Genomic DNA, 17,827 nt, shown 5'->3' with positions numbered 1-17,827 from the left:
CCCCAGAGAACAGTCAGCTTTGCCTACAATAGCCTGACCATCACCCAGTAATTGCAATACAGCTCTCTTGACAAAGTCTGTCTGCCAGTTTCATTTGTCTCATAGCAACCATGATCTAAAACCCTAGTATGGCTCCGTGTAATCGTGTTATTGATAATGGGCAAATTTCACTCATAATAGTCATTTGTAAACTGTATTTGTAGAGTCCTGGCTGATAGCAAAAACAAATAAATGTTTGTGGCTAATTTCCATTCACGCAGTTGGTGGGTTGATACTCCTATTCCTGTTACATGGGTTGTAAATGCTGCACTGATTTGCAATTTAAGATATTGTGATTGCTTTTATTTAATATGCAAATGCTACACTCAAGTGCAGTTTAATATATGATAATACTCAAATGCAATAAATAAGTAAATAAATATAGAAATTGATCACTACATCAAATGGTGCCCAGTGTAGGGTATGTTTTGTCATTAATTGCCCATTGCCGATTATTCTGTCTTTAAGTACCCGTACCTTGTGGCTTTGATACATTGTTTTTCTGAATTCATGACAATTTTGTTTAATATTAACACAAATTAGTGGAATGGCTGGCAAGTAGTTAGCAGTGAACGTACAGACTGAATACATGAGCGTATGATGTATGTTGTTGTGGTGCTTCTCATTTGATGTATTTTTTGAGCTGTGGTTTTGTGTGCCTGATAGTCTGTGTCATCTCGGCATAGATATCATCATTGTGTTGATCTTGTTGTTGTCTGGTGTGGGAAAAATGGGATAAGTATGTTGTGTGGCCCGACAGTGACAATATTGAGAGTAATGAATGAACTTGGGTGATGTTTGTGATGTCTGTAATAAATGAACATCAGTTGAGATGAAGCAGTGGTTATAATTCATTGTACTGTGAGAAGTTCAGAAGGAGATCTGACTAAGACTGAGACAAAGTAACCAAAATTAGAGAGGTAAATCACAATGATGCAAGTCAATCCAGAACTCTGATCGGACATGAAATGTTAATGAAGTTGTATGCTATGTTAAAGTATGATGCAGATCATAGAGAGGCACAACTTATAGAGCACAAGAATAAGAAACTTTTAGAGATGCAAAAAGCTTCATCTAATGATTTCACACAGACCCAGGAAGAGTCTATTAAAAATTTGTGGAAGGAAGTACTGTGACAGAAAATACAATAAACGATGTGTGCTGCAACTCCTCACATAAAATGACCAATCTGAAGGATGAGCAGCAATTAGAAATTGAGCAGATGGCAGGGATGGCAGACTCAGGAGAACAAGTACTTTGCAACATCTGTGAAGTAATCACTGATAGTACTGGTCTCTAATCATGTTGATGTTACCAGCAGTTGTACAGCGAAGCAAAGTTATAGACAGAGGTAGCAGCAGTCCTGTTAGAGTATGCAACATTCCAGGCTTACCAAGTAATTGATAGTACTGAGATGCCTTATCTGGGATTATGTGGCATCACATTGTTGCATGTTTCTACACAATTACAGAATGCATTAGTTGTCACAGTTTCGGAGAATTCATTCCTCACAAATTGTAGATAATTGAAAGGCACAGAGGAAGTGAGAAACATGAGATAATGGGAAAGACGTAAAAGGTAAGAATGTATCCACCCCAGAAAGTACAGCATAAAATTTAATTTGGCACATGTCAGAGGACAAGAAATGTTTGATAAAAAAAGGAGTGGTGTGACACCAAGTGCAAAGAGAGATATAGAGGCCAACAATAAGGCAATGAACTGACTCCAATCCTGACCACTGGCTAACGAAATTGGTTAGCGATCAGATGGAAAGTGGAATTAGATACATTTTCGATGTCAGAGGGTTTGAGTTAAGTTTTTACTAACTGAAACTATTTAAAAGTGTGGCAAAATGGCTGGTAAATAGTAATAAGATGAAAATATGTGTATAAGATTTGAAATGGAGAATCAATTTAAGTAAGAAGATGGAAATAACTTTAAGAACAGCTGTTTATTCAGACAGGTTAGTAGCCAATACGTATGAATTGAATTATGTATTATGATTGGCAGTGTCAGTGCTTGCTAAGAAAAGGCAGTGACAGTTTAGAAAGATACCAAACCTACAGTCTAAATGTTCCTGGCAGATCAAACCTGTATGCCGGACCAAGACTTACTCGGGACCTTCACCTTTCGCGGGCAAGTGCTCTACCATCTGAGCTACACAAGCACAACTCACGACCCATCATCACAGCTTTAATTCCGACAGTACCTTGTCTCCTACCTTCCACACTTCAGAGAAGCTCTTCTGCAGACCTTGCAGAACTAGCACTCCTGGAAGAAAAGATATTGCGGAGACATGGCTTAGCCCCAAGCTGGGAAATGTTTCCAGAATGAAATTTCCACTGTGCAATGGAGTGTGCGCCGGTATGAAACTTCCTGGCAGATTAAAACTGTATGCCAGACTGAGACTCGAATTTGGGACCTTTGCCTTTCATGGGCAAGTGCTCTACCACCTGAGCTACCCAAGCACGACTCACTACCCGTCCTCCCAGCTTCTTCATATCAGGGCACCCTCTGGTGCAGAGTGGAAATTTCATTCTGTAAACATCCCCCATGCTGTGGAGAAGCCATGTCCTTTCTTCCAGGAGTGCTAGTTCTGCAAAGCCTGCAGGAGAGTTTCTGTGAAGTTTGGAAGCTGGAGACGAGGTACTGTCAGAATTAAAGCTGTGAGAACTGATTATGCGTCGAGATTGAGTAGCTCAGATGGTAGAGCACTTGCCTGTGAAAGTTCGAGTCTCTGCCCGTCACATAGTTTTAATTTGCCAGGAAGTTTCATATCAGCACACACTCCGCTACATGGTGGAAATTTCATTCTGGAATTCTATAGTCTGTTTTCAAATGTGGTAAAACTGCAATATGATGGTAGCATTAGATTACATGCGATTAAAGTCAGGAATGAGAAACGAAAATACAGATGAGATTTCACAGTAATAACCCATCCAGACCAAGGGAGCGGCATGTTGTTATGAGTTGTTATTTTGTTGTTGAAGTATTTAGATGTGGTGGAGTAAGAAATGAATGAGGAACATAACTTTGTAAGAGAAGTATTGTTGTCAGTCTGTAATGAAGGTCATGATGCATGGAAGTGAGTTGTTGAGGTGAATGATGGTTCACGAAAAAGAGGTTTGAGTTTGTTGATGAAAGTTAATTAGATGCTAGCAAGTATTGGAATCGTGCACCAGAGAAGAATTGAAGGGCAGACGATAATGCTAACCCTCAGTTTAGTGAGGATTAATCCGATCACACTGTCTTCGAATGCACCACATGCTGGTAGCAACTTTTTCCATATGTTTTGCTAGAAAGAGTTGTCTGCTATATAATTTATTTTGTCTTATTGTATTTATTTTTTGTCATTGAATTTAAACAAACAAATAACATGTCACAAGCTCATGTAGATTAGCACTTCAGTTCAGTAGTGAGAATGCACTGGGGAAACTGAGCATTGAAAGACGTGTAAAGGAAAAATTCAGAGGAGGGAGCTGTGTAAATCCATGCTAGCAATGGAAGAGAGCTGAATCTGAAAGAATCCACCATTCCTGAAAAATGTTTAAAAGGAAAACACTTCCTAGTTTCTGCAAAATTACCCTTATTTAGTCATGAACTGGCTTTCAGCTTCTTAGGTCACGTCCAGGTGACAACTGAATGTTGCAAACCCAGATAAACATAATGTGAGACTTACAGAGATTTTATTTGTACAGAAGATACAAAAATGGAATACATTACATAGGAAAACTTCACATTTTTTTGTCACATAGAAATACTTACATTTACCAAAAAAAGGGGTGGAGAACAAAGCTTTTTTATAGAGGTGCATTAAACAACTGTTGAAAAATAAGATGGATTTATAATTTGAATGTAGTGTGTGTAACAAAAACTTAATTTACCAAGGGGGGGGGGAAAAGAAACTAAGTCCGATCATGAAATACTAAGCTATCATTTTGTGCCATGTCTGTTGATTTCCATTAGGATCATCTATTTCCTTTTATTAACAGGATCTAAAAGTTCACATTTTACATAATATGGATGGTTAAATGTTAAAAGATGGTAATCAAAGGTTGAATCTTTCTTTCTTAATCTCCAGCTTCTATCATGTTGAGATAACCTAACTGCTCAGCTTGACTGACCAGTATATAATTTTTCACATTGTTTTCATGTGATTTCACACATACAACTCTGTGTCAAGGATTGCAATTTGTCTTTACTATTGAATAAAAATTTTGATATGCTATTGATATTATAAAATGCTGGTCTGTAGTTGCAAGTCTTCAGTTTTTTTTGCAAGATTATCTGAAATGTTGCCACTATATGAGATTTTGTACCAGACTTCATAACTACTGATTGAGCACTGTTGACCAGCATAGAGAAGTGGTGTAATTTTATGCATTTTCATTTTTTGTTGTATGTTAGCAATCAGAGCAGAACTATAGCCATTGCTGGAAGCCATGCTGTTATAACCTTTAATCACCAATAATTGCGTGGATATTCAAACACACTCACTTAGAAACAACAGCTGGTTACATGATAACAATTCACTATCTCTCATTCGACTGCCGTGCCGTGACACGTGGCCGGCGCCGTTCATAGCTAGGTGGCGCTCCCGCGCTCAGCCGAGTTGCGGAGCGCCTCTATCGCCGTTTGCGCATACTGTCGTGGCGGCACTGTTAAATGTCGTGGCACTGTCACAACACTTTTCCCCCCTTGAAAAAAAAAAAACACTCACTTCCTTGGAGACATGGACAGTGCGGAGACATCCATGGCCTCCTGTGAGGCCCCGAGAAGATCCCGCGGAGAGACACGAGAGTATGGTCGAAAATGTCCAGGACGGAAGCTCGTGCGTGGAACGTGCCTCCTGGACAAGATGATGGGTGAAAACTCCGGAGCAGCATCCATAGGTGTTGTGGACCTGGGGGTGTGCTCCAGTGAGATGGGTCCCAGAGAAGGTGGCGTCGCGACTGGGGCCGGTTCTGGCGTACTCGGAAGCAGTAGTGACGTCGGCTGCATCAACACGTACGGTAGATCAGCAGCAGCGACAGGACTGGCTTCTCGGGCTGGTGGAAGCGAAGGAGGGGGCGGTGGCACCGGCGTGGCCACCACGTAGTGGTGAACAACCATGCTGTCGTCCGTACGTATTTCACAAAGCCGGCGGCCGCGAAGAGCCTTGACCACCCCTGGAATCCATTTAGGGCGAGATCCATACCCTCGTGCCCACACGTCGGTGCCCACCGAGTATTTTCCCGCACTAGGGGACACAGCACAAGGCCTGACAGAGTGAAGCAGGTGCAGTAGAGTGCGCGGTTGGTGGCCATGCAAGAGTTCAGCAGGGCTGCTGCGATCACCCAGAGGCGTGAAGCGATAAGAACTCAGAAATTGCAGCAGAGCGTCGTCTGTGGAAAAATCACTAAGGAATTTTTTCATCTGGCTTTTGAAAGTGTGGACAAGGCGCTCGACCTCCCCATTCGATTGCGGATGGAAGGGCGGTGCTGTAACATGATGAATCCCTTGTCCAGTACAAAAATCACGGAAGGCCTGCGAAGAGAACTGAGGGCCATTGTCCGTGACGATCGTGGATGGAAGACCTTCTAGCGCAAAGATTTTGGACAAAGCCAGCGTCGTCCCCGCAGTGGTGGGTGACGGACTTTGAACAACAAACGGAAACTTCGAGAAGGCGTCAATCAACAGTAGCCAATAAGTACCGAGGAAGGGGCCGGCAAAGTCAGCGTGCCCCCGTTCCCATGGCTGCGCCGGATCAGGCCACGGAGAGGGCATTGTACGAGGTGCAGCCAGTTGTTGAGCACACTGACCACACGCAGCAACCATGTGGGCGATGTCTGAATCAATACTGGGCCAATAAACGTGCCTGCGGGCCAGGGACTTAGTCCGAGAAATTCCCCAATGGCCTTCATGCAACAGTTTGAGAACATCTTTGCGAAGAGAGGCTGGCACCACGACCCGTGGAGATGCGTCATCTGTGGCCAGAAGAACAACACCATCACGAACGACAGACAAAGGCGCAAGGCATGGTAGTTGCAAAGGGGATCCAATGCCCGGCCCTTGGTCCTGTCCGGCCAACCCCGTTGAACAAAACCGATCACCTGATGCAGGACCGGGTTCCGCGCAGTAGCCGACGCGACCTGCGAACCTGTAAGTGGAAAACCCTCGACCGCACGACATTCTTCCTCATCAGTGTGGAAACAGAGTAGTTCATCACGATCGAAAACCGGGTCGGGGCCCATCGGCAATCGCGGCAATGCGTCAGCATTGGCGTGCTGGGCCGTGGGGCGATAGTGAATCTCATAGTGAAAACAAGACAAGTATAAGGCCCAACATTGCAGGCGGTGAGCTGCCTTATCCGGAAGCGACACCGATGGGCTGAACAGAGAGACCAGCGGCTTGTGGTCGGTGATGAGGTGAAACTTAGAACCATACAAAAAAACGCTGAACTTTTTTAGAGCATAAATGATAGCGAGCGCCTCCTTTTCGATTTGAGAGTAACGCCGTTGTGCATTGTTGAGGGTCTTGGAAGCATAGGCGATAGGTTGTTCCGATCCATCCTCATACCGATGGGCGAGAACAGCCCCTAGGCCATACTGTGACGCGTCAGTCGCCAGAACCAAGTGCTGACCTGGACGGAATGTGGCAAGACAAGGCGCCGACTGCAAATGAGCCTCCAGGCGGACAAAAGCCTGCTCACACTCGTCGGACCAACAGAAAGGGACGTTTTTGCGTAACAGCTGATGCAGAGGATGAGCTACCGCCGCCGCGGATGGAATGAATTTGTGATAATAAGCAATCTTGCCTAGAAACACCTGAAGTTCTTTGACCGTAGACGGCCGGGGTAGAGCGTTAATAGCCACAACGTGCTGACGTAGAGGACGTATACCCTCACGGGACAAGTGGAAACCAAGATACACAATGGAGGGTTGGAAGAACAGTGACTTATCCAGATTGCACTTCAACCCAGCCGAATGCAAAACCCGAAACAGTGAACGCAAATTGCGAAGGTGCTCCTCAGTGGAGGCCCCCGTGACAACAATGTCATCCAGATAGTTGATGCAGCCGGGAACAGAAGCCGTGAGCTGTTCCAAAAACCGCTGAAAAATGGCCGGCGCGCTAGCGACGCCAAATGGTAACCGCTGGTACTGATACAACCCACAAGGAGTGTTGATGACGAGAAATTCCTTGGAAGAAGCATCCAACGGCAACTGATGGTACGCCTCCGATAAGTCAAGTTTGGAAAAGAACTGGCCCCCAGCGAGCTTGGCAAATAACTCCTCAGGACGGGGAAGAGGATAAGTGTCAATGAGGCTCTGAGTGTTGATAGTAGCTTTAAAATCACCACACAATCGCAGACTCCCATTTAGTTTAGAAACCACCATGATTGGCGATGCTCATTCGCTGGAGGTAACAGGAAGGAGAATCCCTGAAGCTGTTAACCTGTCTATCTCAGCCTTGACAGGTGCACGCAATGCCACCGGGATAGGGCGTGCCCGGAAAAACTTAGGGCGAGCTGTAGGTTTAGGAGTAATGTGGGCTTCAAAATCCTTGGCACGACCCAGACCAGCAGAGAACACGGACGAAAATTCAGAACACAATCCATCCAGTTGTTGATACGGAATATCCTCAGATATGAGGTGCACATCATCTTCAATGGAGAACCCGAACAACTGGAAAGCATCATAACCGAACAGGTTTTCAGTGCCCGCATGATCCACCACATAAAACGTGAGGGGCCTAACAACAGACTTATAGGCAATGGAAGCATCAAACTGGCCAATGATAGGAATTTTCTGTTTATTATAAGTTCTCAGATTTCGTGTAACTGGAGACAAGGGAGGGGAGCCCAACTCCAAATACGTGCGAGAATTAATGAGAGTTACTGCAGAGCCAGTGTCCACTTGCATGCAAATGTCTTTATCCAGAACACTAACAGTAACAAACAACTTATTTGTTTGAGACAGCACACAGTTAACATCCATGTCCGATGCCTCGCCCTCGTCGACAGGAACTTTAGGGGACTGACACACAGATGCAATGTGGCCTTTTTTACTACATGAATTACACGTGGCCCAACATTTTGGACACGTGGCCCTGTCATGCTGTACGAAACAACGTGGACAAGAAGGAAGTGCGGAACGAACCTGCTTCTGTGGTTGCTGTTTTCGCTGCGAGTGTTGCGGCCCAACGTGACGTCGTTTACGTGAGTGAACCGCCGCCACATCTTCGTTCTCCTGTGAAACAGGCAAATTGTCCGTGTCGAAAGTTGACTGTACAGCGCCTACATCACACCACGCGTGAGACACTTCAAAGGATTGAGCGATGCTTAGAACTTTCGACAACGACGGGTTTGGCAGTTGTAGGGCACGTTGCTGAACTTCTTTATCAGGAGCAAGCCGTAGAATGGCATCTCTAACCATTGAAACAGCATAAGACTCATGATGAGTGTCCGTGACAAACTGACATTTCCTACTCAGACCGTGTAGTTCCACAGCCCAAGCCCGGTAAGATTGATGGGGCTGTTTACGACACCGGTAGAACGCCACACAGGCGGCAACGACGTGGGTGTTTTTGCGGTAATTGTTAGACAATAAGTCACACATTTCTTGGAAGGACAGGGAGGCAGGTTCCCGCAGAGGGGCTAACTGAGATAGTAGCTGATAGATCCGTGGGGAAATCCAAGATAGAAATAACGACTTACACATAGGAGCGTCGACAACGCCGAAAGCCAAGAAGTGTTGCTGCAAACGCTTCTCATAATCCTCCCAGTCTTCAGCGGCCTCGTCGTAAGGAGGGAATGGAGGCGGAGAAGAGGAAGACAGACGATGAGTAAGCGACGTAGACAACGCCTGAATAGCAGCCGTCAGCTGTGTTTGTTGTTCAATGAGCGCTTGCATAAGCTGTTCCATGTCTGCCCCGTCATGAACACACAAATCCACAACGCAGTGAAAATATCCAACCTCGTCGCCAAAAAGTGTTATAACCTTTAATCACCAATAATTGCGTGGATATTCAAACACACTCACTTAGAAACAATAGCTGGTTACATGATAACAACTCAGTATCTCTCATTCGACTGCCGTGCCGTGACATGCGGCCGGCGCCGTTCGTAGCTGGGTGGCACTCCCGCGCTCAGCCGAGTTGCGGAGCGCCTCTATCGCCGTTTGCGCGTACTGTCGTGGCAGCACTGTTAAATGTCGTGGCACTGTCACAACACATGCATATGACGATCTGGAGTTCTGTTTGAAGGGCTGATTCAGATAATAGAACAGATATGATGTGATGCACAATTGAATGGAAAGCTGCATCTCTGTGACATTGTGGATGATATGTTGTGTTTGTGACCAGTACCACTAGATAATTAGATACATTATTACAACATTTAAATTCAGAACATAAGAAAATTTACAATGGAGCTGTGAGGCTCTTCTATAAATTTCATGGGCCTTAATATAGATTTTAGCACAAGAAGCCACTTGTTTAGCATTTACAGAAAAAAAAACTTAGCTACAAATATAGTAACCCCCTGCAAGCTCCCAGCATCCACAAAGCCACAAAAATGTGACTTTCCATCACTTCATATCTGTTCCATTATCTGGATCAGCCTTTCAAACAGAACTACTGCCCATCAAACATATTGCTGCCACCAATGACTGTAGCTCTACCCTGATTGAAAATATTATGTGAAAAAGAAAATGACTAAAAGTACGCTGACCAAGAGCAATCAGTCAGTAGTTACAAAGCCTGGTGCAAAATCATGTTTATTGGCAATGTTTCAGACAATCTAGCAAAAAATTTAAAGTCTTGCAACTACAGATCCACATTTTATAATAGCAACAATATATCAAAATTTTTATTCAGTAGCAAAGACAGATTGCAACCTTTTGCACAGAGTGGTGTGTATAAAATCACATGGAAGCAGTGTGAAAAAGTATGTATTGGTCAGTGAGGCAGAGCTATGGTAATTAGGTTATCTGAACATGACAGAAAATGGAGATTATGGAAGAAACATTCAACCTTTTCTGATCATCTTTTAGAAGGAAGCCATTAATAGGATGTAAAATGTGAACTTTTACATTCTGTTAATTGAAGCAGACAGATGACCCTAATGGAAATCAACAAACACATGACACAAAATTGAATTATCAGACTCAGTTCCCTTTTTTCCCTTTGTTAAATTAATTAGATTTGAACTGTAAGTTCATCTTATTTCGCATTAGTTGTTAAATTATCTTCCATCCTTTCCCTTTTATTTAATGTAATTGTTTCTATGTGACAAAAAAGTAACATTTTCCTTTGTAAACACTGTCCTTTTGTATCTTCTGTACAAATAATACCTTTGTAAATCATACACTTCATCTGTGTTTGCGACATTCAGCTCAAAGCTGGTTTGTGATCAAATAAATATAATTTTGCAGAGTATTAAGAAGTGTTTTCCTGTTTAATATTTTTATCATGTTGTGCAAGTCACCGACAGAAAATTCAGTTAACATTCCTGAAAAGTTGTGGAAACCTCACAGAGTGAACTGAAGAGGCTCCTGAGCAGATTCTTGGAAAAGCCAGGAGATACGTGGAGAGCAAGGTTTGGTCTAATTTAAATGTACAGATACACAGAGAATGATGATGATAATAAAAGCCACAAACTACCTGAGGCATAGAAAAATTTCAGAGGCGTATTTGCTTAAAAGCTTTGTATCTGTGATCAGAGGGTGCAAGAGAGTTGGAATCTTCAGTGCAAGAAAATGAGGGAGCATTTCATAGTGTAAGGATATATTTATGAAAAGGAGGTTAATTCAATGGAGAAATTAGGCAGTGTTGAAGCTAATGATATGTTGGAAGTTAATGGCATGAATGTCGTGTGTTTGCAGTATGAAAGTGATAGACAAATAAGGTTTGCAAGTCAAAATTGCAGTGTAATAAGAGAGCAAAGAACATCTACAGATTATGTGGAAAGTGCAAGTCTTTGTATCAGGCAGTAAACCTTGATTAGATTAGGTTTTCATTCCATAGATCCGTACTGAGGAGATCCTCATGGATGTGGAACATGTCACTTTTTTTTTTAAGCTGAAATAATAATACTAATAGTATGAGCATATACAATACATCATTTGTTTCTATTAAAAAATTCGTCAATGGAGTAGAAGGAGTTGGCCACTAGTAAGTCTTTCAGACCCCTTTTAAACTGATCTTTATTTGTAACTATACATTTTTTATGTTTGCTGGCAAATTATTGAAGATGAATGTTCCTGAGTAGTGGACCCCTTTTTGAACTAAAGTAAGTGCTTTTAAGTCCTTGTGCAGATCATTTTTGTTCCTGGTATTGTATGTATGAACTGAGCTGTTTGTTGGAAAAAGAGATATATTATTTAGGACAAATTTCATTAAGGAGTAAATATACTGAGAGGCAGTAGTTAGTATACCCAGTTCTTTGAAGAGGTTTCTACAGGACGTCCATGAATTTATTCTACAAATAATACGTATTACATGCTTTTGGACTCTGAAAACTTTTGTTTGACTTGAAGAGTTACCCCAAAATATTATACCATATGACATTATGGAATGAAAGTAGGCAAAGTATGCAGGCTTTTTCATTTTTATGTCGCCTATGTCTGCTAACACTCAAATTGCAAATACAGATTTGTTAAGGCATTTCTGCAGTTCTGTGGTGTGCGCTCCTCCCAACTGAATTTATTATCAAGTTGTAATCCCAGGAATTTGAGACTGTCAACCTCTTCTATATGCTCTTGTTCATACTTTATGCATATGCTAGGTGGAAACCTCTTACAGGTTCTGAATTACATATAGTGAGTCTTTTCGAAGTTTAATGTCAGTGAGTTCGTTTTAAACCATTTATTAATATCCATGAAAATATCATTAGCAGATCTTTCTAGAACTACACTCAACATACTATTTATTGCAATACTTGTGTCATCTGCAAACAAAACGAACTCTGCTTCTGGCAATGTAACTGATGAGAGATCATTAATGTACACAAGAAGAAAGTGAGAGAACAGTGCTAAAGACTCAAGTGCAATTTTAAATACTGTAATGTTCAAATGTGAAAAAAAAGAAGTTCATCCATTAAATTTTCTTTGAAAGCAACATGGTAAACTAGCTATCCACTTTTTGTCCTGGTCAAGTTTGTGCTTTGCATTTAACGATGTGGCCATCAATGGTATATTAAACTCTAATCTTGATTCAGGATTATAATTCCATCTGCAACAGCTACAGAAGAAAGTTGTTTTCTTCCAACAACTCAATATTTACTTACCTTTTTGCATACCCCTGTTGGCATCCTATGATTTGTACTTACGGTAAAACCTCATGCTTTCACTGTCTTTAGATTCTTCCCTAAGAACTAAATTATTGCAGTTGTTCTCAAACTTCATTTTTTAACAAGTTTCTTTATTGTTTATTGTAACAGGAATCTTTTATTTTGCTGGCCATGGATTTGAATTGGATGATAAGTTCATGCTGCCTGTGAACGCACCTGAAAGTGGTGAATACCTTCGTTGTGACTGCATGTCTGAGAGAGAGTTGCTTAGTCATGCATTGGAGAGAAAGCCAAAGCTGCTTTTTGAAATCTTGGATATGTGTCTGATAGTGCCAGAAAGGTAAGATTTAGTATCTGCCATTTACAAATGCCTATCATATACGAGGGGCATTCAGTAAGTAATGCAGCATTTTTGTTTTCTAAAAGTGGGTTTGTTTTATTCAGGATTCCAATACACCATATTATTTGCCACTCTTTTGGCTACAAAATCCTATTTTTCAACATAATCTGCATTCAATGCGATGACCTTACACCACCCTACTGGAAGGACTTGTATGCCCACACGGTACCATTCTGCTCGTCGACATCGGAGCCTATGTCTAGCTCCCTCAATGACCTCCCTGTCACCCATTTATTGCTTTCCATGGAGTGCTTTCTTCATTGGGCCAAACAGATGGAAGTCAGAAGATATGAGATCCAGGCTGTAGTGTGGATGAGCAAGAGTAGTCCAGTGAAGTTTTGTGAGTTCCTCTTTGGTGTGGTGACTTGTGTCAAACCCTGCATTGTCATGGAGAAGGAGAAGTTCATTTGCATTTTTGTGGCAATGAACACATTGAAGTCATTTCTTAAATTTCCTAAGGGTAGCACAGTAAACTTCAGAATTGATCATTGCACCATAAGGGAGAAAATCAAACAGAATAACCCCTTCAGACTCCCAGAAGATCATCACCATTGCTTTACCAGCTGAGGATGCAGATTTGAACTTTTTCTTTGGAGGAGAGGTGGTGTGGCGCCACTCCATGTATTGCCATTTTGTTTCCAGTTGAAAGTGATGAACCCATGTTTCATTGCTTTCGACAGTGATCAACAATAAATTGTCAGTTCCACACATGTGGTCCTTCATTGCTCTTTATGGTCTTTGCTAGGCGGCAAGGAAACCAGTGGTCACAACCATTTGAGTACCCCAACTGAGGTACAAGTTTGACAGTACAGAGATATACAGTTGAGCAGTGAGGTATTTGATTGTGAACCGTCTGTTACCTTGAATGAGAATGTCCGCATCTTCCAAAAGGGCCAGAGTCACAACTGTGTGGGGCCAGCAGGCCCATGGGAGATCGGACGGGTTTACGCGACCTTGTCGCGATGATGACAGATGCCTTGCCCAATGACTCAACTTGCTTTTCTTCACTGCCAGGTCTCCATAAACATTTTGCAAACATCTATGAATATCTGTGCTGCTCTGGTTTTCTGCCAAAAGAAACTCAATGACAGTTCTCTGCATGGAATGCACCACTGGTACAGATGCCGTTTTGAAGGCTTTGTATAGCGCCACTGCCTATCAGAACTTCATGAAACAATAAGTGTTCTGTCCTCTTCTAGAGGAGTGAGACTCGCTGAAGTGAGACAAGCACTTTGCAATAAACAGCTGTTTATTACAAGAACTAAGCTAAATACACCCTCCCAGGGGACACCACCTTATTGTAGGCACCTTCAGTGCTGGGCAGGAGTGTTTGTGTGCTCTGATGAGGTCGAGAGTTGTACCGGCGATAGTGTAGCTACTGGCAGGGTCACCAAAGCCGGAGTGGTCTTGACTGAGGAGCCAGATGAAGTATGCCCCACACCATAGGGTGGGGGTGGCGGAGGGGGGGGGGGGGAGCTATAGGCTAGGTTGTCAACCCCTCTATGGGAGCTAACCCAAAAATGAAAGCCTGGTCCTCCAGGTTGGGGGTTGAGCACCAGGTTGATACCCCTGCCTTGTAAAATATCTATTATTGCTAATAATTCAGCAAGGAGTGTCGGACTGCCCCTATGTAGTCAAAATTCTCTAGGAAACAGGAATATGGATTTATAGGTGCTTAAATTTGGAACATGGAACATGTGTATGCTGTTGCAAACAGAGATGATATATAGTGTTGCAGAAGAGGTGCTCAGGTATGGAATGGGAGTTGTTCCACTGCAGGAAATAAGGTGGAAGGGAAGAGGAGAGATTTATAAGCAGAAATTCTCCATGTGCTATTCAGGGAAAGACCAAAGACAATGGGAGTATGGAGTTGGGCTTATAGTCTCCAAGGATATGCATGGATCAGTTACTGCTTTCACCCTATATAATGAAAGAATGTGTACTTTGCGTATGAAAGGCAAATTTCGCAATGTGGCCTTTGTGAATGTATATGCACCAATGGAAGAATCAGATGAAAATACTGTGGACATCTTCTATGATCAACTACAGGAGATGTGTGAAAGAATACCCAGGTATGATTCCAAGTAGTTCTTGGCAACTATAGTGCAAAACTGGGAAAGGAAATGGCGTTCAGAAGCGTGTTTGGTAAGGAGAGTCTGCACGATGAAACTAATAATAATGGTTGAAGGCGGTACCTGTTTTCCAAGGAAAAATATCTACAAAGGGACATGGAAAATACCAGGAACAAATAAAGCAAACCAAACAGACCATATATTGATATCAAAGAGGTGGGCATCCGTTATGGAAAATGTGCGCACTTTCCAAGGAGCTAATTCTGATTCTGACAGTTACCTAGTAGGAGCCAAAATGAGACAGAAACTTGCCATGGCTGCCAGGGGAAGTAGTACCAGAGTAAATAAATGGAATGTAGAACAACTGAAATATAGGTCTGCTGTCTAGGAGTACCAGAACAGTTTGAGACAGAGTTACAAATAAAAGATGGTGGAGATGATATAGACAAAGAATGGAACTCTATTAAAGATGCCATTAGGACAACAGCACATGAAATACTGGGGAAGCAAGGAGACTTAGGAATGAAGACTGGTATGATGATGAGTGTAGACAGGCAGTGGAACAGAAAAAGGAAGCAAGGCTGAAATGCTTGCAGCGGAATACTAGATCAAATCAGGCATTATATAATGAAAAGAGAATAGAGGCAGCAACGGTATGCAGGAGGGGGGAAAAAGGGAAACCATGAAGAGAAGGATAGAGGAGATGGAAGAGCCCTACCAAATGAATGAAAGCAGAAAATTCTACAAGAAAATTAAAGAAGGAACCCAAGAATATAGACCAAAAATAACAGCTTGTAGGCACAAAGAGGGAAATCTGCTGACAGATAAACAAGATGTTCTGTATAGATGGAGAGAATATTTCAAGGGAATTTTGGAAGGCAATCCTACCAGGAATGAGCAGCCACTCTATTATACCGTAGATCCAGAATATAGGAACCAACATTAGAGGAAGTACAGAAGGTAGTGCATTGTTTAAAAAATTATAAAGCATCAGGAACTGATGAAATAACTGCAGAACTGCTAAAAAATGGGGGAACAATCTTCATAAGCAGAGGAGAGAATCCCAGAAGAATGAACATTAGGTGTAATCCAACCAGTACACAGAAAGGAGTCAAGACCTGCTGTTCAAATTACGGAGGAATTACCCTGCTGAATGTAAGCTGTAAGATCTTCTCTAGTATTATCTACAACAGGTTAGCACCAAATGCAGAAGAGATTCTGGGGGAGTATCAGTGTGGATTTCAGCCTAGTAGATCAACAACAGACCAGATATTTGTGTTAAGGCAAATACATGATAAGGTATAACATTGAGCTGCATAACCTGTACGTAGACTTCATGCAGGCCTTTGATAGTCTTGATAGAGCACAAATGCTAAATGATTTGCTGCTGCTTGGTATACCATCGAAGTGTGTCTCACTTATTCAAGCAACATTGACTGGTTCCAAGGCTGTCGTGTGAGTGAATGGAGAACTGAGCAATTGGTTTAACATTAGCAAAGGAGTCAGACAAAGGAAGGCACTCTCTACAGTGCTTTTCAATCTGACTTTTGAAGGCATGCAGAAGGTTCAGATATCTGGTTACATAGACACAAGGTTGACTCAGATATGCACATATGCTGACGATGTAGCAATTATTAGTAGATGAAGGGTATCACTAGAGAGGACAATGTGTGAGCTGAAAGAAGCCATAGGGCATAGAGGCCTTTCTATAAATGAAACAAAGACTAAGTGCATAAATTTCACCAGAGAGGAAAATAATAACTTGGATAGACTATCAGCAGACGGTTTCAATTTTGAGCATGTGCTGAACTTTGACTATATGGGCTCTAATATTAACTGCACAAATTCCATGTCAACTGAAATAAAACTGCACATCCTAAGTGGTAATAGATGCTTCCACACTTTTAAGAAATTGTTGGTCTCTAGGTTATTAAATAGGCAGCTGAAGTTGCAACTATATAAGGTCATGATCAGGCCACTTGTAACCTATGGACGCGAAACATGGATGCTAGCAAGTGTTGAGGAGCAACAGCTCAGGATATTTGAACGTAGGGTGCTGCATAAGATCTATGGGGCAGTTCAGGATGATAATGGTTTCTGGACATGTAGGACGAATACTGAGCTGGACCGCTTCATACAAGAAGCTGGCATCGTAAGAATTATAAAAAATACGAGGGTGAGTCAAATGAAAACCATAAATATTATTTGTTGTGCTGAAGTGGTACAAAGCTGTATCACTTTTCAACATAATCTCCCCCACGCTCAATGCAAGTCCTCCAGCACTTACAAAGTGCATAAATTCCTTTAGAAAAAAATTCTTTTGGTAGTCCGTGCAACCACTCGTGCACCGCTTGGTGTACCTCTTCATCAGAACGGAACTTCTTTCCTCCCATTGCGTCTTTGAGTGGTCCAAACATATGGAAATCACTTGGGGGAAGGTCTGGTGAGTATGGTGGATGAGGAAGACACTCAAAATGCAGGTCTGTGATTGTTGCAACTGTTGTACGGGCAGTGTGGGCCCTTGCAATGTCATGTTGCAAAAGGACACCTGCTGACAACAATCCACGTAGTTTTGATTTGATTGCAGGGCGCAGATGATTTTTTAGGAGATCTGTGTATGATGCACTGGTGACAGTGGTCCCTCTAGGCATGTAATGCTCCAAAGTGATGCCTTTTTCATCCCAAAAGAGAGTCAGCATAACCTTTCCTGCTGATGGTTCCATTCGTACTTCTTTGGTTTTGGTGAAGAGGAGTGGCGCCATTCCTTGCTCGCTCTCTTCATTTCCGGTTGGTGGAACCCAGGTTTCGTTCCCAGTTATGATTCTTGCAAGAAAGCCATCACCTTCTCGTTCAAAGCACCAAAGAAGTTCTTCACAAGCATCAACATGTCGTTCTCTCATTTCAGGCGTCAGCTGCCGTGGCACCCATCTTGCAGACACTTTGTGAAACTGGAGCACATCATGCACAATGTAGTGGCCTGACCCATGACTAATCTGTAAACATGCTGCAATGTCATTCAGTGTCACTCTGCGGTTTTCCTTCACTATG

General features: G+C 42.5%; 1 protein-coding gene across 2 annotated transcripts in view; it reads left to right on the top strand.

Moving 5' to 3' along the window:
- Positions 1-17,827, top strand: part of LOC126482398 (mucosa-associated lymphoid tissue lymphoma translocation protein 1 homolog) — a 130,744-nt gene that overhangs the window by 69,418 nt on the left and 43,499 nt on the right. For both annotated transcript variants that reach the window (XM_050106511.1, XM_050106513.1), the window contains exon 8: positions 12,458-12,647. In XM_050106511.1, coding sequence (XP_049962468.1) covers positions 12,458-12,647 — 190 coding nt within the window. The remainder of the gene's footprint in view (positions 1-12,457; positions 12,648-17,827) is intronic.

Source organism: Schistocerca serialis, chromosome 5 (genome assembly GCF_023864345.2).
Source record: "Schistocerca serialis cubense isolate TAMUIC-IGC-003099 chromosome 5, iqSchSeri2.2, whole genome shotgun sequence".
Lineage (NCBI taxonomy): Eukaryota > Metazoa > Arthropoda > Insecta > Orthoptera > Acrididae > Schistocerca > Schistocerca serialis.
The sequence above is the reverse complement of the archived record's forward strand: the minus strand, read 5'-3'. Positions and strand labels throughout refer to the sequence as shown.